The following is a 23205-nucleotide window of genomic DNA, read 5'->3' as shown; positions in this document are numbered from 1 at the left end:
TATGACTTGTTTCAACAATTTTTTTTTTTTTTTTTTTTTTACCATGGCAATACATGGGTTTCTTGCACTGACTGCAATTTGGGGAGCATAAACTGTACATGTGGAGGAGAACATTAGCTAATAAATATGCAGGCAGCATTTCCTTCACTAAATAATTTACAATGTCACACATATCGCTGTGTTGAAGAAATGTCTGTGTAGTCTGTCCTGTTTTCCCTGCATCCAACTGTGAAATGACTTTGCTCAATTGCTGATTTGGACTCACACGGGTTTCTTTAATTAAGTCATCCTTTTGTGACATTCTTTGAAAGTGGATTTTTTCTTCAGAAATGTCAAAACAGGAAAGGCTTTACCCTCAAGAGGCTGGAGGAAATAGTTACATAATGGAATAAGGTCAATTCCGGAACTCATTACAGTATTCATAAAACTCTAGAATTCCTGCTGGGTCCTCAATGTTTGTAGATTCTATAGAGATGATGATTATCAGCTGTAATAATTAAGAGAGTCAAATATAAAGACGGGCCCCACTGGTGTCCTTTTTTTCTCTCTCTCTGCTTATCCCCGAATGACAGATTCCTGAGCTCTATCGGTAGGTCAACCTGTCATCGCCAACTGCTGGAAGGTCATTAAAGTGAGATGGGGATACAGCGTTTCACATTACAATGGTGACCTTTGATCTTCCACGAGAGGAACAGAAAGTTCAAGAATATCTGGAGTGCTGGTCCAAACGGCTGGTCTACTGATCAATGCTGCACACTTACTGTATGTCACTTTTGTAATACCTTGCTTTAAAAGAACGTCAAGCCTTTTATGTTTGGAAGTGGAACGCTACACATTGACGTTGCTAAAAGGGCAAGTGATAATCACTTGTATTTTCTCACAAATTACAATTTTGTAGAGATGGGCTATTATCCATGAATCCAATCCAAGTCCAAGAGGCCAACCTTTAGATTAATTGTGACTAAGGGTGGGTTTAAGAAAATTGCTGGAAGGCTATGCATGATTGCGGTGATATAAACCTATAGCAACATGATTTGTTTTCGATATGTGTTTTTGTCAGGCCAAGCGATTGACCTGATGCATTTTTTTGGGCCCATATCAAGGCTGGCCTTGGGCTGATTTCAATGTGTAGATGTTCTCCATCGCCATGACGATTAGGTTCATCTAGGTTGTTAGCAGGTATTTAAAATTTAAAAAAATATATATATATATTTAACTTAGGCAAGTTCTTATTTTCAATGATGGCCTAGGAACAGTGGGTTAACGGACTTGTTCAAGGGTAGAATGACAGTTTTTTTTTTACCTTGTCAGCCATGGCCATGGTATGGGCCATCATTAGGTTAATCTAGGCTGTTAACAGGTATGGATCATCCTCATTAGGTTACAGTGGTTAAAAACAAACGGCAAAGAGTTGTGGAACAGAGAGGCGAAAGGAAGACACCTTTCTAAGATTCAGGAAAAGGTGGGGGCCGGGAGAGGTCATCAAGCCGAGAGAGAAGGAAGGAAAGTGTAATCACAAGGCTGAAACTGGGACACACAAAGCTCAATAGTCCAGTTAAATTGGTGGTGAAACATCCCACTGCGAGGTGTGATCATTGTCAGGAGGAGATGGAATCAGTGGAACACGTTCTACTTCAGTGACAGAAATATGTGAGGGAAAGGGAGCGATTGTTATTAGATTTGTGGAGTAATTGGGGTTTAACAGCCAGGATTAAGTGAACTGCTGGGGAAATCACCAGGGGATGTAGTATTTAATGATGTATTTCGTTTCGTTAGCGAGACAAGAATATTGGTTGAGACCTTTCCTGTCTCTGGTCTACACTCCAGTCCAGTTGGTGGCGGTAAAGCACCTTAAAGTTGGTTGCCAACTGACATTAAAAAAGAACAAATCCACAGAAGAAGAAGAAGAAGACCAAGAACAAGACAACAACTGCTGCTTTACTACATTTCTAAAGTATACCTAGTTGTTACAAACATGGACAACTCTGGAAAAGAGAAGGAAGCCTCGGCTCTGATCGCTGAGGCTGAAAAGAAACTGAAATCATCTCAGTCGTTTTTCGGGGCGTTGTTTGGGTGAGCATTCCAGCTAGCCAGTCTCTGGTAGTTTTGCTAAAAATCGCAAATAGTACAGTGAAGAAAGTTAGGTACTGTTCGCTATTAGTTACCAACTACAATTTAACGTTTATTGTCGATGGAAAAAAAGTTATATAGTATTGGTCTACTAACGTTAGTGCAATTTCCTCATCCAGCTAACAGCAGTTAGCTTAGCTAGCAAACAAGTCAACAAGGTAATTTAGCTAGCTAACTTTAGCCTGTTGGACAACAACAAAAAGTTACCTAATAACAGTTGAAATTAGGTGAGGTTTAAAAAAAAAAAAAAAAAATTTACGTGGATTAAGTTGTATTTCTATATTGGCTGGTAACACATGAGAGTAAAGTAAAATGAAACGTATTATGATGTTTTATTTTATGGCTCCTGTTTTTCTGCCAGCAGTACAGACGGATGACGTCACTTTGGTAGGGTCATGACGACCATCTTTCAAATAGAAGTCTGCATTTCAAAAACATTGCCTTGTGGATAACTCGTTCAAAAGATATTGGGATTTTAATCAATATCTACTTTTTATGGTGCAAAAAAAAAAAATAATAATAATAATCTAGTAAGTATTTTATGAAAATAAATAGGAAATATGCCTATATTTCTTTTTAAGGCCAATAAAAAAGACAGTGATACTGGTGTGTTGAGAATATTGGACTGTAGAGAACGTTTCTGCCTGTCTCAGCTGAAGTGGGTAGGAAATAATCAGCAGGGTCTCTACTAACCAAATCGGGTTAGTTTTGGAGGGGGACTGTCACCCAGCAGCATTTTATTCTCCACACCCTCCATAGCTCCTAATGCAATACGCTGTAATAGACACTACATGGGAAAACCCTCATATTGGCTCGTAGAGCGATGTCAACAAAGACACAATGATGGACTGGCATACCTGTTCACCTAGATTAACCTAATGATGATGATCCATACCTGTTCACCTAGATTAACCTAATGATGATGATCCATACCTGTTCACAAGGCAAGCCTTGACATGTGCCCAAAAAATGCATCAAGTCAAGTCAACTGGTATCGTACCAGGAGAAACTGTGGAAAAGTACTATGTTCAGAAAGACCAAAGTCATATGTGCTCTGACGAATACACAAAGAACGACTCATCTAAACGTCTAAACGTCTCATTCCCGAAGACAACCAAAACTTCCATCTCCACTTTACTACAGAGGATTATAACACACAAATTATCTTTTGAAATCACATCCTGAAGGAATAGTGTGTTCATGTCCCCTGTGGTTTTATTTTTGTTTTTTTGAGAGTCAGGAATTAGTGTCTGTTTTGTGACAGCAAAGAGGTTATGCCTGGAACTAAAGGTTCTCGCTCTACAAGCCAATATGATGGCTCTCCCACGATGGCTATCCCACGATGGCTCTCCCATGATGGCTATCCCATGCATAGTGTATTGCATTGGGGGGGCAGCAGCAGCAGGCTGTGTGCGACACAGTCCCTCTCCAAAATGATCCATACTTGGTTAGTAGAGACCCTAATGACTATTCCCCACCCCACTTCAGCTGAGACGAATGTTCTCTCTACAAGCCAATAAGTATCCCATATACCCTGTATTGCATTGCAGTGGGAGGAGTAAGGAATCCTCAGTACTCTGTATTAAACCAGTTGCCCAGCACAAGAGACCCAGACTATTGAGTATTTTTTTTATAGTATATTTATTTTCAACATAGCCTGTCCTACACAATTAGCTTTCAGCATACCAGTATTTTATTTTTATTGATTTATTTTACCTTTATTTAACTAGGCAAGTCAGTTAAAAACAAATTCTTATTTTCAATAACGGCCTACCGGGGAACAGTGGGTTAACTGCCTGTTCAGGGGCAGAACGACAGATTTGTACCATGTCAGCTCGGGGGTTTGAACTTGCTTGGCCAACACTCTAACCACTATGCTACCTGCACCTCTACACTCTAACCACTATGCTACCTGCACCTCTACACTCTAACCACTAGGCTACCCTGCACCTCTACACTCTAACCACTAGGCTACCCTGCCGCCCCTCCACTCTAACCACTAGGCTACCCTGCCACCTCTACACTCTAACCACTATGCTACCTGCCTCCTCTACACTCTAACCACTAGGCTACCCTGCCTCCTCTACGCTCTAACCACTAGGCTACCCTGCCGCCTCTACACTCTAACCACTAGGCTACCCTGCCGCCTCTACACTCTAACCACTAGGCTACCCTGCCGCCTCTACACTCTAACCACTAGGCTACCTGCCAGCTCAACGCTCTAACCACTAGGCTACCTGCCTCCTCTACACTCTAACCACTAGGCTACCCTGCCTCCTCTACACTCTAACCACTAGGCTACCTGCCTCCTCTACACTCTAACCACTAGGCTACCCTGCCGCCTCTACACTCTAACCACTAGGCTACCCTGCCGCCTCTACACTCTAACCACTAGGCTACCCTGCCGCCTCTACACTCTAACCACTAGGCTACCCTGCCGCCTCTACACTCTAACCACTAGGCTACCCTGCCACCTCTACACTCTAACCACTAGGCTACCCTGCCACCTCTACACTCTAACCACTAGGCTACCTGCCGCCTCTACACTCTAACCACTAGGCTACCCTGCCGCCTCTACACTCTAACCACTAGGTTACCTGCCGCCTCTACACTCTAACCACTAGGCTACCTGCCTCCTCTACACTCTAACCACTAGGCTACCTGCACCTCTACACTCTAACCACTAGGCTACCCTGTCGCCCCTACACTCTAACCACTAGGCTACCCTGTCGCCCCTACACTCTAACCACTAGGCTACCCTGCCGCCTCTACACTCTAACCACTATGCTACCTGCACCTCTACACTCTAACCACTAGGCTACCTGCAGCCTCTACACTCTAACCACTAGGCTACCCTGCCACCTCTACACTCTAACCACTAGGCTACCTGCACCTCTACACTCTAACCACTAGGCTACCCTGCCACCTCTACACTCTAACCACTAGGCTACCTGCACCTCTACACTCTAACCACTAGGCTACCCTGCCACCTCTACACTCTAACCACTAGGCTACCTGCCTCCTCTACACTCTAACCACTAGGCTACCTGCACCTCTACACTCTAACCACTAGGCTACCCTGTCGCCCCTACACTCTAACCACTAGGCTACCCTGTCGCCCCTACACTCTAACCACTAGGCTACCCTGCCGCCTCTACACTCTAACCACTAGGCTACCCTGCCGCCTCTACACTCTAACCACTAGGCTACCCTGCCGCCTCTACACTCTAACCACTAGGCTACCTGCCGCCTCTACACTCTAACCACTAGGCTACCCTGCCGCCTCTACACTCTAACCACTAGGCTACCTGCCACCTCTACACTCTAACCACTAGGCTCCCTGCCACCTCTACACTCTAACCACTAGGCTACCCTGCTGCCTCTACACTCTAACCACTAGGCTACCTGCCACCTCTACACTCTAATCACTAGGCTCCCTGCCACCTCTACACTCTAACCACTAGGCTACCCTGCCGCCTCTACACTCTAACCACTAGGCTACCCTGCCGCCTCTACACTCTAACCACTAGGCTACCTGCCACCTCTACACTCTAACCACTAGGCTCCCTGCCACCTCTACACTCTAACCACTAGGCTACCCTGCTGCCTCTACACTCTAACCACTAGGCTACCCTGCCGCCTCTACACTCTAACCACTAGGCTACCCTGCCACCTCTACACTCTAACCACTAGGCTACCTGCCTCCTCTACACTCTAACCACTAGGCTACCTGCCTCCTCTACACTCTAACCACTAGGCTACCCTGCCACCTCTACACTCTAACCACTAGGCTACTTGCCTCCTCTACACTCTAACCACTAGGCTACCCTGCCGCCTCTACACTCTAACCACTAGGCTACCGTGCCGCCTCTACACTCTAACCACTAGGCTACCCTGCCGCCTCTACACTCTAGCCACTAGGCTACCCTGCCGCCTCTACACTCTAGCCACTAGGCTACCCTGCCACCTCTACACTTTAGCCACTAGGCTACCCTGCCACCTCTACACTCTAGCCACTAGGCTACCCTGCCACCTCTACACTCTAACCACTAGGCTACCTGCCACCTCTACACTCTAGCCACTAGGCTACCCTGCCACCTCTACACTCTAACCACTAGGCTACCCTGCCGCCTCTACACTCTAGCCACTAGGCTACCCTGCCACCTCTACACTCTAGCCACTAGGCTACCCTGCCACCTCTACACTCTAACCACTAGGCTACCTGCCACCTCTACACTCTAGCCACTAGGCTACCTGCCACCTCTACACTCTAACCACTAGGCTACCCTGCCACCTCTACACTCTAACCACTAGGCTACCCTGCCACCTCTACACTCTAACCACTAGGCTACCCTGCCACCTCTACACTCTAGCCACTAGGCTACCCTGCCACCTCTACACTCTAACCACTAGGCTACCCTGCCACCTCTACACTCTAGCCACTAGGCTACCCTGCCACCTCTACACTCTAGCCACTAGGCTACCCTGCCACCTCCACACTCTAACCACTAGGCTACCTGCCACCTCTACACTCTAGCCACTAGGCTACCCTGCCACCTCTACACTCTAACCACTAGGCTACCCTGCCACCTCTACACTCTAACCACTAGGCTACCCTGCCACCTCTACACTCTAGCCACTAGGCTACCCTGCCACCTCTACACTCTAACCACTAGGCTACCCTGCCACCTCTACACTCTAGCCACTAGGCTACCCTGCCGCCCCTCCAATCTAACCACTAGGCTACCCTGCCACCTCTACACTCTAACCACTAGGCTACCTGCCTCCTCTACACTCTAACCACTAGGCTACCCTGCCTCCTCTACACTCTAACCACTAGGCTACCCTGCCACCTCTACACTCTAACCACTAGGCTACCTGCCTCCTCTACACTCTAACCACTAGGCTACCTGCACCTCTACACTCTAACCACTAGGCTACCCTGCCACCTCTACACTCTAACCACTAGGCTACCCTGCCACCTCTACACTCTAGCCACTAGGCTACCCTGCCTCCTCTACACTCTAACCACTAGGCTACCCTGCCTCCTCTACACTCTAACCACTAGGCTACCCTGCCTCCTCTACACTCTAACCACTAGGCTACCCTGCCTCCTCTACACTCTAACCACTAGGCTACCCTGCCACCTCTACACTCTAGCCACTAGGCTACCCTGCCTCCTCTACACTCTAACCACTAGGCTACCCTGCCTCCTCTACACTCTAACCACTAGGCTACCCTGCCTCCTCTACACTCTAGCCACTAGGCTACCCTGCCACCTCTACATTCTAACCACTAGGCTACCTGCCTCCCCTACACTCTAACCACTAGGCTACCCTGCCTCCTCTACACTCTAACCACTAGGCTACCCTGCCACCTCTACACTCTAACCACTAGGCTACCTGCCTCCTCTACACTCTAACCACTAGGCTACCCTGCCTCCTCTACACTCTAACCACTAGGCTACCCTGCCTCCTCTACACTCTAACCACTAGGCTACCCTGCCTCCTCTACACTCTAACCACTAGGCTACCCTGCCACCTCTACACTCTAACCACTAGGCTACCCTGCCGCCCCTACACTCTAACCACTAGGCTACCCTGCCTCCTCTACACTCTAACCACTAGGCTACCCTGCCACCTCTACACTCTAACCACTAGGCTACCTGCCACCTCTACACTCTAGCCACTAGGCTACCCTGCCACCTCTACACTCTAGCCACTAGGCTACCCTGCCTCCTCTACACTCTAACCACTAGGCTACCCTGCCACCTCTACACTCTAGCCACTAGGCTACCCTGCCTCCTCTACACTCTAACCACTAGGCTACCCTGCCACCTCTACACTCTAGCCACTAGGCTACCCTGCCTCCTCTACACTCTAGCCACTAGGCTACCCTGCCACCTCTACATTCTAACCACTAGGCTACCTGCCTCCCCTACACTCTAACCACTCGGCTACCCTGCCTCCTCTACACTCTAACCACTAGGCTACCTGCCTCCTCTACACTCTAACCACTAGGCTACCTGCCTCCTCTACACTCTAACCACTAGGCTACCTGCCTCCTCTACACTCTAACCACTAGGCTACCTGCCTCCTCTACACTCTAACCACTAGGCTACCCTGCCTCCTCTACACTCTAGCCACTAGGCTACCCTGTCGCCCCCTATTTGTGTAAACTTTCAAAGACATGCTGGTATGAATAATACAATAGTCAAAATAAAATGTATTAAATTATCCCCTTCGGTGCTAGAATGTAAAAAAATATGTGATATTCCCAAAGTTAGGAAGTCTTTGACACTTATTTTGAAAAATAATAAAATATTCTGCGACTATACAGCCAGCATGATATGCTGCTATTGTGAAATGACTTCACAGCCTGTCCATCATCAGCTGCTTTGGAAATGATGACGTCTTATGTTCGGGTCTGGCTGTTACATTCTGTTCCCCATTCCACTACTGAAGACCTTTTTTTGTCTTCACACTTTATTTTAAACATCAACAATGATTTGTTACTCATAATGTTTCTCAATCATACGACTGCCTTGGGTTGGTTAGTTAATAGCTCTAATTAATGATAATTGTTGTTGTCATCTCATGCACACATTCAAACTGCTATTCTGACAGTATTTTTTTTTTTTTTTACCAATACACTCAGTGATTATACTTGACAATGTTTTAAACGAAGCCTATACCGTATGGCTGTTCCTACACTGTGTTACCAGTCCTGATACCACCTGTTTAGTGCCTCTGGCTCACTGCTTACTCTTCTTCTGTTGATGCAGAGGCTCATCCAAGATGGAGGAGGCCTGTGATATGTACGCCAGGGCTGCCAACATGTACAAGATGGCGAAGAACTGGTGTGGTGAGGAACACTGTCTTGTAGCCATATAGAACTGGTGGGGGGACACACACACTGTCTTGTAGCCATATAGAACTGGTGTGGGGGGGGGGGGGGGCACTGTCTTGTAACCATATAGAACTGGTGTGGTGAGGAACACTGTCTTGTAGCCATATAGAACTGGTGTGGGGGGGGGGGAACACTGTCTTGTAACCATATAGAACTGGTGTGGTGAGGAACACTGTCTTGTAGCCATATAGAACTGGTGGGGGGGGGACACTGTCTTGTAACTATATAGAACTGGTGTGGTGAGGAACACTGTCTTGTAGCCATATAGAACTGGTGTGGGGGGGGGGGAACACTGTCTTGTAACCATATAGAACTGGTGTGGTGAGGAACACTGTCTTGTAACCATATAGAACTGGTGTGGTGAGGAACACTGTCTTGTAACCATATAGAACTGGTGTGGTGAGGAACACTGTCTTGTAGCCATATAGAACTGGTGTGGGGGGGGGGGGAACACTGTCTTGTAACCATATAGAACTGGTGTGGTGAGGAACACTGTCTTGTAGCCATATAGAACTGGTGGGGGGGGGACACTGTCTTGTAACTATATAGAACTGGTGGGGGGGGGGGGGGAACACTGTCTTGTAACCATATAGAACTGGTGTGGTGAGGAACACTGTCTTGTAACCATATAGAACTGGTGGGGGGGGGACACACTGTCTTGTAACCATATAGAACTGGTGTGGGGGGGGGAACACTGTCTTGTAGCCATATAGAACTGGTGTGGGGGGGGGGGGGGGGGGGGGGCACTGTCTTGTAGCCATATAGAACTGGTGTGGGGGGGGCACTGACCAGTGAGATATACCTGCTGGAGCGTGTGCTACGGGTGTGTGTTGTTATGGTGACCAGTGAGCTGAGATAAGGCGGAGCTTTACCTAGCCAAGACTTGTAGATGACCTGGAGCCAGAGGGTTCTGGCGACGAGTATGAAGCGAGGACCAGCCAACGAGAGCGTACAGGTCGTAGCGGTCGGTAGTATATGGGGCTTTGGTGACAAAACGGATGGCACTGTGATAGACTGCATCCATATAGAATCGGTTTGGCGAAAATCCTACTTTTTATCCATATAGATGCGGTAGTGAGGTCAATGGAACGCGACCAAAACAATGGGAATGAAACAGGTGTTGGAAAGATTCTGAATCTCCTCATCTAGGTTATTGTCTCTATGTTGAGGTAGAAATCTGAATATATAACGCTCGTATGGATGTCATCGTCACCAATCAACCGCATTGCAGTTTAAAAAACGACTGGCTACCACCACCCAATTTTATTCATGCTAGCTATGCTATGCTACCAGTTTATATACGAAAAGGAGTTAGCATTTTAGCAGTCACGTCTTCTTCCAAACTCCTTCTAAGGCGGTACGATTTGAATTCGGATAACAGCGTACCGTTAGATGCCGGTGAGGAGAGAAAGGGCCCCTCCTCGCCATAGCTCCATCGTAGGCAGAATGAGCGTCGGAGAAACACGAGCGATGCTAGTTTTAACGACAATGTCGATTTTGGTGCCAAAGAAGAAGGATCTTCAAGTGGATACGGCTGCATTGTCATAGTGGATACGACTGTGTTGTCATAGTGGATACGGCTGCGTTGTGTTAGTGGATATGGCTGCGTTGTCATAGTGGATACGGCTGCGTTGTCATAGTGGATACGGCTGCGTTGTCATAGTGGATACGGCTGCGTTGTGATCGTGGATACGGCTGCGTTGTCATAGTGGATACGGCTGCGTTGTGATAGTGGATACGGCAGCGTTGTCATAGTGGATACAGCAGCGTTGTCATAGTGGATACGGCTGCGTTGTCATAGTGGATACAGCAGCGTTGTCATAGTGGATACGGTTGTGTTAGTGGATACGGCTGCGTCGTCATAGTGGATACGGCTGCGTCGTCATAGTGGATACGGCTGCGTCGTCATAGTGGATACGGCTGCGTCGTGATAGTGGATACGGCTGCGTTGTCATAGTGGATACGGCTGCGTTGTCATAGTGGATACGGCTGCGTTGTCATAGTGGATACGGCTGCGTTGTCATAGTGGATACGGCAGCGTTGTCATAGTGGATACGGCAGCGTTGTCATAGTGGATACGGCAGCGTTGTCATAGTGGATACGGCAGCGTTGTGATAGTGGATACGGCAGCGTTGTCATAGTGGATACGGCAGCGTTGTCATAGTGGATACGGCAGCGTTGTGATAGTGGATACGGCTGCGTTGTCATAGTGGATGTAGTGCATTCAAAGTATTCAGACCCTTTACTGAAGCACCTTTGATTACAGCCTCGAGTCTTCTTGGGTATGACACAACAAGCTTGGCACATCTGTATTTGGGGAGTTTCTCCCATTCTTCTCTGCAGATCCTCTCAAGCTCTGTCAGGTTGGATTGGGAGCGTCGCTGCACAGCTATTTTCAGGTCTCTCCAGAGATGTTCGATCGGGTTCAGGTCCGGGCTCTGGCTGGGCTACTCAAGGACATTCAGAGACTTGTCCCAAAGTCACGCTTGCGTTGTCTTGGCTGTGTACTCTGTTCATCTTTGCTTCAATCCTGACTAGTCTCCCAGTCCTTCCCTTTGGAAAAACCTCCCCATAGCATGATGCTGCCACCATTATGCTTCACCGTAGGGATGGTTCCAGGTTTCCTCCAGATGTGACACTTGGCATTCAGGCCAAAGAGTTTAATCTTGGTTTCATCAGACCAGAGAATCTTGTTTCTCATGGTCTGAGAGTCTTTAGGTGCCTTTTGGAAAACGCCAAGTTGTCTGTCATGTGCCTTTTACTGAGGAGTGGCTTCCATCTGGCCGCTCTACCATAAAGGCCTGATTGGTGCAGTGCTGCAGAGATGGGAGAACCTCCTGGAAGGTTCTTCCAACTCCACAGAGGAGCCATCTCTGTCAGAGTGACCATCAGGTTCTTGGTCACCTCCCTAACCAAGGCCCTTCTCCCCAGATTGCTCAGTTTGGCCGGTCTGCCAGCTCTAGGAAGAGTCTTGGTGGTTCCAAACTTCTCCCATTTAAGAATGATGGAGGCCACTGTGTTCTTGAGGACCTTAAATGCTGCAGAAATGTTTTGGTACCCTTCCCCAGATCTGTACCACGTCTCAATCCTGTCTCGGAGCTCTATGGACAATTCCTTCAACCTCATGGCTTGGTTTTTGCTCTGACATGCACTGTCAACTGTGGGACCTTATATAGACAGGTGTGTGCCTTTCCAAATCATGTCCAATCAATTGAATTACCACAGGTGGACTCCAATCAAGTTGTAGAAACATCTCAAGGATGATCAATGGAAACAGGATGCACCTGAGCTCAATTTCTAGTCTCATAGCAAAAGGGTTTGAATACTCATGTAAATAAGGTATTTCTGTTTATTATTTGTAATACATTTCTAAACCTGTTTTCACTTTGTCATTATTGTGTGTAGATTAGTCATTTTGTTGTAATTAATTTTATAAGGCTGTAACGTAACAAAATGTGTGGGGGGGAAGTCAAGGGGTCTGAATTGGATAATGTGTCTGTGTTGTGATAGTTGGTTGTGATAGTAGGATAATGTGTCTGTGGTGTGATAGTAGGATAATGTGTCTGTATTGTGATAGTAGGATAATGTGTCTGTATTGTGATAGTAGGATAATGTGTCTGTGTTGTGATAGTTGGATAATGTGTCTGTGTTGTGATAGTTGGATAATGTGTCTGTGTTGTGATAGTAGGATAATGTGTCTGTGTTGTGATAGTAGGATAATGTGTCTGTGTTGTGATAGTTGGATAATGTGTCTGTATTGTGATAGTAGGATAATGTGTCTGTGTTGTGATAGTTGGATAATGTGTCTGTATTGTGATAGTTGGATAATGTGTCTGTATTGTGATAGTTGGTTGTGATAGTAGGATAATGTGTCTGTGGTGTGATAGTTGGATAATGTGTCTGTATTGTGATAGTAGGATAATGTGTCTGTATTGTGATAGTAGGATAATATGTCTGTGTTGTGATAGTTGGATAATGTGTCTGTATTGTGATAGTTGGATAATGTGTCTGTGTTGTGATAGTAGGATAATGTGTCTGTATTGTGATAGTAGGATAATGTGTCTGTATTGTGATAGTTGGATAATGTGTCTGTATTGTGATAGGTGGTTGTGAGAGTAGGATAATGTCTGTATTGTGATAGTTGGTTGTGATAGTAGGATAATATGTCTGTATTGTGATAGTTGGTTGTGATAGTAGGATAATATGTCTGTATTGTGATAGGTGGTTGTGAGAGTAGGATAATGTCTGTATTGTGATAGTTGGATAATGTGTCTGTTGTGATAGTTGGATAATGTGTCTGTATTGTGATAGTTGGATAATGTGTCTATTGTGATAGTAGGATAATGTGTCTATTGTGATAGTTGGATAATGTGTCTGTGTTGTGATAGTAGGATAATGTGTCTGTGTTGTGATAGTTGGATAATGTGTCTGTATTGTGATAGTTGGATAATGTGTCTGTATTGTGATAGTTGGTTGTGATAGTAGGATAATGTGTCTGTGGTGTGATAGTTGGATAATGTGTCTGTATTGTGATAGTAGGATAATGTGTCTGTATTGTGATAGTAGGATAATATGTCTGTGTTGTGATAGTTGGATAATGTGTCTGTATTGTGATAGTTGGATAATGTGTCTGTGTTGTGATAGTAGGATAATGTGTCTGTATTGTGATAGTAGGATAATGTGTCTGTATTGTGATAGTTGGATAATGTGTCTGTATTGTGATAGGTGGTTGTGAGAGTAGGATAATGTCTGTATTGTGATAGTTGGTTGTGATAGTAGGATAATATGTCTGTATTGTGATAGTTGGTTGTGATAGTAGGATAATATGTCTGTATTGTGATAGGTGGTTGTGAGAGTAGGATAATGTCTGTATTGTGATAGTTGGATAATGTGTCTGTTGTGATAGTTGGATAATGTGTCTGTATTGTGATAGTTGGATAATGTGTCTGTATTGTGATAGGTGGTTGTGATAGTAGGATATTATGTCAGTGTTGTGATAGTTGGATAATGTGTCTGTATTGTGATAGTTGGTTGTGATAGTAGGATATTATGTCTGTGTTGTGATAGTTGGATAATATGTCTGTGTTGTGATAGTTGGATAATGTGTCTGTGTTGTGATAGTTGGATAATGTGTCTGTGTTGTGATAGTTGGATAATGTGTCTGTGTTGTGATAGTTGGATAATATGTCTGTATTGTGATAGGTGGTTGTGAGAGTAGGATAATGTCTGTATTGTGATAGGTGGTTGTGAGAGTAGGATAATGTCTGTATTGTGATAGTTGGATAATGTGTCTGTATTGTGATAGTTGGTTGTGATAGTAGGATATTATGTCTGTGTTGTGATAGTTGGATAATGTGTCTGTGTTGTGATAGTAGGATAATATGTCTGTGTTGTGATAGTTGGATAATGTGTCTGTTGTGATAGTTGGATAATGTGTCTGTGTTGTGATAGTAGGATAATGTGTCTGTATTGTGATAGTTGGATAATGTGTCTGTGTTGTGATAGTTGGATAATGTGTCTGTGTTGTGATAGTTGGATAATGTGTCAGTATTGTGATAGTTGGATAATGTGTCTGTGTTGTGATAGTTGGATAATGTGTCTGTGTTGTGATAGTAGGATAATGTGTCTGTGTTGTGATAGTTGGATAATGTGTCTGTATTGTGATAGTTGGTTGTGATAGTAGGATAATATGTCTGTGTTGTGATAGTTGGATAATGTGTCTGTGTTGTGATAGTAGGATAATGTGTATTGTGATAGTTGGATAATGTGTCTGTATTGTGATAGGTGGTTGTGAGAGTAGGATAATATGTCTATTGTGATAGTTGGATAATGTGTCTGTGTTGTGATAGTTGGATAATGTGTCTGTGTTGTGATAGTAGGATAATGTGTCTGTGTTGTGATAGTAGGATAATGTGTCTGTATTGTGATAGTAGGATAATGTGTCTGTGTTGTGATAGTTGGATAATGTGTCTGTATTGTGATAGTTGGATAATGTGTCTGTGTTGTGATAGTAGGATAATGTGTCTGTATTGTGATAGTTGGTTGTGATAGTAGGATAATATGTCTGTGTTGTGATAGTTGGATTATGTGTCTGTGTTGTGATAATATGTCTGTATTGTGATAGTTGGATAATGTGTCTGTATTGTGATAGTTGGTTGTGATAGTAGGATAATGTGTCTGTGTTGTGATAGTTGGTTGTGATAGTAGGATAATATGTCTGTGTTGTGATAGTTGGATTATGTGTCTGTGTTGTGATAGTTGGATAATGTGTCTGTATTGTGATAGTTGGATAATGTGTCTGTGTTGTGATAGTTGGATAATGTGTCTGTGTTGTGATAGTAGGATAATGTGTCTGTGTTGTGATAGTTGGATAATGTGTCTGTGTTGTGATAGTAGGATAATGTGTCTGTGTTGTGATAGTTGGATAATGTGTCTGTGTTGTGATAGTTGGATAATGTGTCTGTATTGTGATAGTTGGTTGTGATAGTTGGATAATGTGTCTGTATTGTGATAGTTGGTTGTGATAGTTGGATAATGTGTCTGTATTGTGATAGTAGGATAATGTGTCTGTATTGTGATAGTTGGTTGTGAGAGTAGGATAATGTCTGTATTGTGATAGGTGGTTGTGAGAGTAGGATAATGTCTGTATTGTGATAGTTGGATAATGTGTCTGTATTGTGATAGTTGGATAATGTGTCTGTATTGTGATAGTTGGTTGTGATAGTTGGATAATATGTCTGTATTGTGATAGTTGGATAATATGTCTGTATTGTGATAGTTGGATAATGTGTCTGTGGTGTGATAGTTGGATAATGTGTCTGTATTGTGATAGTTGGATAATGTGTCTGTGTTTCCAGCTGCAGGTAATGCGTTCTCCCAGGCGGCCCGGCTCCACCTGCAGATGCAGAGTAAACACGATGCTGCTACTAACTTCATAGACGCTGGAAACGCCTTCAAAAAAGCTGACCCACAAGGTATTCCACGGTCTCTCCCTCTCTCTCTCTCTGTGTATCTCACCATGGACTTTACAACCATTACCTCCCATGTTAGGGCTGTCTTTACCCTACCACTGTAGACACTCAACTGTTCTTTCAGCATTTGGTTAATGTTTCATTTCTTCTGAGAAACATTATTCCCCTCCCCTCCTACCACCGTAGACCAAACGCTAAGAGGGCAGTTAATGTTTCTCCAAAGAAATTAAACATTATCTTGGTATTTTCCTGCAGATCAGAGTGAATAAAAGGGGTCTCTCTGTGAGTTGATAATGCATCTGATGTATCCTCCCTACAGAGGCAATCAACTGTCTGAACCGAGCCATCGAGATCTACACAGACATGGTGAGAAGTGTTAGTATGGATGGAGGCCTGATGATATACCCTCCTCTTTGACTGTACCTATTGGTTCAACACAGTAAAACAATGGGCAGCGTGTATCTGAAGCACAGTAGCATAGAGAGCTGATATGAGCCTAGGTCTGGTGTTCTGTTGCTTCTCTCATCCTTCTTTTTGGTTCCCCTTTCTGTTTCCTCTGTTTTCCTCCTCCCTTTCTGCTCTCTGTTTCCTCCCTCCCTTTCTGCTTCCTCTGTTTTTCCTCCTCCCTTTCTGCTTCCTCTGTTTTTCCTCCTCCCTTTCTGCTTCCTCTGTTTTCACCCCTCCCTTTCTGCTTCCTCTGTTTTCCCCCCTCCCTTTCTGCTTCCTCTGTTTTCCCCCCTCCCTTTCTGCTTCCTCTGTTTTCCTCCTCCCTTTCTGCTTCCTCTGTTTTTCCTCCTTCCTTTCTGCTTCCTCTGTTTTTCCTCCTCCCTTTCTGCTTCCTCTGTTTTCACCCCTCCCTTTCTGCTTCCTCTGTTTTTCCTCCTCCCTTTCTGCTTCCTCTGTTTTCACCCCTCCCTTTCTGCTTCCTCTGTTTTCCCCCCTCCCTTTCTGCTTCCTCTGTTTTTCCTCCTCCCTTTCTGCTTCCTCTGTTTTTCCTCCTTCCTTTCTGCTTCCTCTGTTTTTCCCTTCCCTTTCTGCTTCCTCTGTTTTCCCCCCTCCCTTTCTGCTTCCTCTGTTTCCCCCCTCCCTTTCGTCTTCCTCTGTTTTTCCCTTCCCTTTCTGCTTCCTCTGTTTTCCCCCCTCCCTTTCTGCTTCCTCTGTTTTCCCCCTCCCTTTCGTCTTCCTCTGTTTTCCCCCTGTCTATTTGGACTCATTAGGGACGGTTCACCATCGCAGCCAAACATCACATCTCCATCGCAGAGATCTACGAGACAGAGCTGGTGGACATTGATACGGTCAGACCTATGGGGCCCGGTCAAAAGTAGTGCATTTATATAGGGATTTGGGGGGGGACACAGCCTGTATCTGTCCTCCAGCTAGCCTTTTATATAGGGATGGGGGGGGGGGGGGGGGGACTGTGGGTCAGGTGTGAGGGGGGGGCTGTGTGGGTCAGGTGTGGGGGGGGGGCTGTGTGGGTCAGGTGTGAGGGGGGTGGCTGTGTGGGTCAGGTGTGAGGTGGGGGACTGTGGGTCTGGTGTGAGGGGGGTCTGTGTGAGGGGGGGGACTGTGTGGGTCAGGTGTGAGGGGGGGACTGTGTGGGTCAGGTGTGAGGGGGGGGACTGTGTGGGTCAGGTGTGAGGGGGGAACTGTTTGGGTCAGGTGTGAGGGGGGGACTGTGTGCGTGAGAAGGGGGGGGGGGTTGTGTGGGTCAGGTGTGATGGGGGGGACTGTGTGGGTCAGGTGTGGGGGGGGACTGTGCGGGACAGGCATGTCTAAATGTTGTCTCTGTCTGCAGGCTATAGCTCACTATGAACAGGCAGCAGACTACTACAAAGGAGAAGAGTCCACAAGGTAGAACCACAGACAATATATTCATCATTTTTGGGGGAAAGGTATTTTTTTAAGGATTATGGTATTCCCAATCCTTAATCGTGTAGCTTAATGAAAGAGCTTGAACAGTGTTGGGGAGGGGGGGTCGAAGGGCAGTGGTCTGGATTCCAACCCACTCCGACTCTGGCATACATGTGCCGGGGTCAGCAGCTCCTACCGCTGGCCCACACATCATCTCTGTAGGGTTTTATATCTATGGTGGGAGCTACAGAGAGACAGAAATGTAATGAATAGAGCCCACGTGACCCCTTACTGTGAGCCCACGTGACCCCTTACTGTGAGCCCACGTGACCCCTTACTGTGAGCCCACGTGACCCCTTACCGTGAGCTTATTGAGACCCTGTTATATTTGGGCTGTTCTGTCCTACTCAATCAGACCCTGTTATATTTGGGCTGTTCTGTCCTACTGAATCAGACCCTGTTATATTTGGGTTGTTCTGTCCTACTGAATCAGACCCTGTTATATTTGACTGTTTTGTGACTGGTTGTCATAATTACTCTCTCTCCCTGTACCTCTACCTCCCCTTTCTCCATGTCCTCTCAGCTCTGCTAACAAGTGCCTTCTGAAGGTGGCTGTCTATGCAGCTCAACTGGAACAGTACCAGAAGGCCATAGAGATCTATGAACAGGTGAGATCTATGAACAGGTGAGATCTGTCAACAGGTGAGATCTGTCAACAGGTGAGATCTGTCAACAGGTGAGATCTGTCAATGACAGTGATGCGGAGGAGGCACTTCCTTGTAAATATGTTTTATGTAATTTTGTGTGTGTGTGTGTGTTTGTATTAAAGGTTGGGACCAATGCGATGGACAGCACGTTGCTGAAGTACAGCGCTAAGGACTATTTCTTCAAGGCAGCTCTCTGCCACTTCTGTGTGGACATGCTCAATGCCAAAGTAAGCCCTAAAACGGACTTCTGTCTGTTTCAAATCCTCCACGAGGTTTCTAGGTTTCTTCTCTTGACTAAACAACCCCTATCTCCTGCCATCTAGCTGGCCTTGCAGAAGTACGAAGAAATGTTCCCTGCCTTCTCAGATTCTCGTGAATGTAAACTGCTGAAGGTAAGGAAGTGGGTTGTGTCTGATGTGGCGTCTGTTTAGTCTTATCTAACCCCTCATCTTTACCAAGCTCATCCACTTTGTTTTGTGTCTTTTTTCTCTTAAGGTCTTTCAACTTCAAACTGTGTGTTTTCTGATAGAATAAATGTCTTTATTTCTCTGCAGAAACTTCTAGATGCGTGTGAAGAACAGAATGTGGATGTATATACTGATGCCGTGAGTAGTACTCTCAGAGTGTTGTTTTGTGTCTTTATTTGTGAATGAGGAAGTCATTACTGAAGGCATGCAAATACATGAAAAGACCGCAAACGCTGAACCGTCACTGAGGAAGTCCGACATGAACTAAAACTGGAACCATTTTGAACAAGAAAATGAAATAACTACCCGTTTCTAGGAATTGAACTTGTTTTCTTGTCTCTCCCTCCCCATCCTTCTCCTCATCGCTCTCTGTCTCCTCTCTCCCTCCCCATCCTTCACCTCATCGCTCTGTCTGTCTCCTCTCTCCCTCCCCATCCTTCTCCTCATCGCTCTGTCTGTCTCCTCTCTCCCTCCCCATCCTTCTCCTCATCGCTCTCTGTCTCCTCTCTCCCTCCCCATCCTTCACCTCATCGCTCTGTCTGTCTCCTCTCTCCCTCCCCATCCTTCTCATCGCTCTTTCTCTCTGTCTGTCCTTCTCTGCCTCATCTCCCCCTCCACATCTCTGTCTGTCTCCTCTCCCCCTCCACATCTCTGTCTGTCTCCTCTCCCCCTCCACATCTCTCTCTGTCTCCTCTCCCCCTCCACATCTCTTTCTCTCCTCTCCCCCTCCACATCTCTCTCTGTCTCCTCTCTCTTTCTTTCTCTCTTTCTGTCCTTCTCGGCCTCCTCTCCCCCTCCATCTCTGTCTGTCTCCATCCCCTCTCCCTCTCTCAGGTGAAGGAATATGACACTATCTCTAGGTTGGACCAGTGGCTGACCACTATGCTCCTCCGCATCAAGAAGACCATAGAGGAAGACGAGAGTGACCTGCGTTAATGGCCTTAATGTCACTAGACACCTAACCCCCCCCACCCTAAACCCCTATATCCATTTCTCAGACCAAAACCTCATCCATACCTAGGGCTGTTAAGACCGTATTACCATCTCCCCAGCAGTCACCAGTCATGATTGCAGTCAAATTCCCCATGAGTCAAGGTAAAACTAGGCTTCTCCAAAACTGAGCTGTGTGATGCCGCTGATGGTAATTGGTACTCGGCGCTCTATTGTCCCTGTAATCACTTAATGCAAATACAGTGGAGAATCAAATCAAACACTTCCTGATAGCCCTGGCAGTCAAGAGTTGAGTGGAATAGGATCACCTGTTGGGCAGCGAGAGCCAGCTCCTCATAGCTGGTTGATGCATGGAGTTAAATATGTGCTCTGTTTTAGGCAACATTTCTACAGCCTATGTTATGCAAATTGCGTGAGAAAAAAAAGTTTTGATGGCCTCTGTTAAAAAGAGGAGGATCCTATCAGCTTTCTATAGGCTAGGCCGACTCTATTTATTTCTCAACTTTCTTAATATTATTAAGCACGTTACAACCAGAGTCGTCTACCTGGCTGTCATGAAATTGAACCATGGGAAAAGCGTCCTCCATTCAAGTGCATACAGATGACTTTTTTTAAATTGCCCGTTCAGACCGGTGCATGTTAATGGGCCCTTCTAAATCAGAACTCGTTTCACACACATTATTTAGTATTTGTAAAGATGAAATTAAATGGAAAATAGTCTGATCGGGTGAAAATATTAATCACCTGGGAATGATGCCCAAATTATGATATAAAAAAAATATTCATTAATGAATTTATGGTGATAGAGTCGGCTATATTGAATGAATTAGACTTTCTTTTTTTTCTTACAAAATTTTTTTTAGACGTTCCAGTAGAAGCACGACAACGATGGTCCACGTCAGTGGTCGGCCCGGAGAGATGCTTAACGTGTTTATCTTCATTAACGGTCCATTTAGTGTGAGAGCCTCAGTTATTAGCATGACTCTTACCAGTTGACAAAATGTAATGACCGTCACAGCCCTACCCTAGGGTTTCCTAAACTCGGTCCACCACAAGGGGGGGCATGTTTTGCTTTTTGCACTACACAGCTGATTTTTAAAATAACCAACTAAGCATCCAGCTTTAATCATTTTGAATGTGTTGTGTAGTGCCAGGGGGTCCCGAGGACCGAGTTAGGGTAACGCTGCCACCCCCCCACCCCCCCGTTGCCTCAGGCCCTACACCCTGGCTTCTACTCTTGTGCCTTTTTTTACAGCAGTGTAGCTCATCTTGCCTTTGCAGCGTATCTCATCTTGCCTTTGCAGTGTAGCTCATCTTGCCTTTGCAGTGTAGCTCATCTTGCCTTTGCAGCGTATCTCATCTTGCCTTTGCAGTGTAGCTCATCTTGCCTTTGCAGCGTATCTCATCTTGCCTTTGCAGTGTAGCTCATCTTGCCTTTGCAGTGTATCTCATCTTGCCTTTGCAGTGCATCTCATCTTGCCTTTGCAGCGTATCTCATCTTGCCTTTGCAGCGTATCTCATCTTGCCTTTGCAGTGTATCTCATCTTGCCTTTGCAGTGTATCTCATCTTGCCTTTGCAGTGTATCTCATCTTGCCTTTGCAGCGTATCTCATCTTGCCTTTGCAGCGTATCTCATCTTGCCTTTGCAGCGTATCTCATCTTGCCTTTGCAGCGTATCTCATCTTGCCTTTGCAGCGTATCTCATCTTGCCTTTGCAGCGTATCTCATCTTGCCTTTGCAGCGTATCTCATCTTGCCTTTGCAGCGTATCTCATCTTGCCTTTGCAGCGTATCTCATCTTGCCTTTGCAGCGTATCTCATCTTGCCTTTGCAGTGTATCTCATCTTGCCTTTGCAGTGTATCTCATCTTGCCTTTGCAGTGCATCTCATCTTGCCTTTGCAGCGTATCTCATCTTGCCTTTGCAGCGTATCTCATCTTGCCTTTGCAGCGTATCTCATCTTGCCTTTGCAGCGTATCTCATCTTGCCTTTGCAGTGCATCTCATCTTGCCTTTGCAGCGTATCTCATCTTGCCTTTGCAGTGTAGCTCATCTTGCCTTTGCAGTGCATCTCATCTTGCCTTTGCAGCGTATCTCATCTTGCCTTTGCAGCGTATCTCATCTTGCCTTTGCAGCGTATCTCATCTTGCCTTTGCAGTGTATCTCATCTTGCCTTTGCAGTGCATCTCATCTTGCCTTTGCAGCGTATCTCATCTTGCCTTTGCAGTGTAGCTCCTCTCATCACCCCGGTGTTGATCAGGTTATCAACGCTAGTCCGAGTGCCTCTCCTGTTCTGCTGAACATGGTGCAAAACTGTACCACCGGCAGTGATGGCTGTGGCCATCAGACGCTAATCAGAACACTAACTTGTGGACTGTACCATAGTGGGAGAGTTACTGCAGAGTGCCTTTCAGCGTGAAACCAGACAATCATGATGTGCTGTGGACTGCACACGACAAAGGGCAGAGCTAATGGGAAGGGGAATGTCCCTGATTAAAACCTGTACTCTCTCTGCTTTGGGACACCTCAGGAATGCTGGACTGCTGAACCCGATTTGAGGAAATGCATGTATTCACACAGTGGCCTTGAAAGACCTTTAATATTGATAATAAAATGTAATTTACAAAGTATTTTTAAACAAGGTTACAGATATAAATGAATAAATTACCCATACAGATAATAACCTAGTTATGGTTTTAAAATTATTTTTTTTTGCAGTTTTCCCATTTCTATTCCAATTCTCTTTTATTTCTTTATTTTCCTTCAATGCTACTTGTGTTTTATGTCCATTCACCTCCTCTCTCCTTTGTGTTACCGACTATACTAGCTTACTATACTTTAAAAAGCATTTTTTTTTAATTGGGAAAGCTATTGATTTCTACTTATTTTGACATGTAACGATAGACAAGCTTTTGATTAAAAGACATTGTTTTAGTCCGTGTAGAAGCATTGGTCTCTTTCTCTTCAATACAGACGAGATGAATTCAAACCTATACAGAGAGAGACGGTTGTGACTCTGTAATTAAAATAAAATAAAATAAAGAATTGTTGTGGAAAATAAAACGTATGATCACATTGTTTAGACGACTCAAACTGAATTCTCCAGCTGCTCTATCGCATCCTCGGCTTGTATCTACCCCCATTTTGAAGTTAGGTCGGTAAGCAGTAGGGTTTAGATAGTTTCTTACGGGTCAACGCTAATGTCTGTGGCGTAGCGTGTTT

General features: G+C 45.4%; 1 protein-coding gene across 1 annotated transcript; it reads left to right on the top strand.

The window, feature by feature from the left end:
- Nucleotides 1-23: 23 nt before the first annotated feature.
- napab (N-ethylmaleimide-sensitive factor attachment protein, alpha b) lies at nt 24-23046 on the top strand. The gene is made up of 11 exons (XM_036961388.2): nt 24-2073; nt 8915-8994; nt 15897-16013; nt 16330-16376; nt 17228-17305; nt 17806-17861; nt 18445-18529; nt 18691-18795; nt 18892-18960; nt 19123-19173; nt 19870-23046. Exons 1-11 carry the CDS (start codon nt 1976-1978, stop codon nt 19969-19971), a joined length of 888 nt encoding a protein of 295 aa, XP_036817283.1. The 5' UTR covers nt 24-1975; the 3' UTR covers nt 19972-23046.
- Nucleotides 23047-23205: the final 159 nt, after the last annotated feature.

Source organism: Oncorhynchus mykiss, chromosome 24 (assembly GCF_057628025.1).
Source record: "Oncorhynchus mykiss isolate SJ-2025 chromosome 24, ASM5762802v1, whole genome shotgun sequence".
Taxonomy (NCBI): domain Eukaryota; kingdom Metazoa; phylum Chordata; class Actinopteri; order Salmoniformes; family Salmonidae; genus Oncorhynchus; species Oncorhynchus mykiss.
Note: the sequence above shows the minus strand (reverse complement) of the source record. Positions and strands in the feature narration are given on the sequence as shown.

What these genes read in the sequence shown, in the direction of transcription:
- napab (XM_036961388.2), top strand. Translation starts at nt 1,976, where the DNA reads ATGGACAACTCTGGAAAAGAGAAGGAAGCCTCGGCTCTGATCGCTGAG. An exon ending in AGCTGGTGGACATTGATACG is followed by an intron (nt 17,306 to 17,805) that starts GTCAGACCTATG and finishes CTCTGTCTGCAG; the next exon opens with GCTATAGCTCACTATGAACA. An exon ending in TGGACATGCTCAATGCCAAA is followed by an intron (nt 18,796 to 18,891) that starts GTAAGCCCTAAA and finishes CCTGCCATCTAG; the next exon opens with CTGGCCTTGCAGAAGTACGA.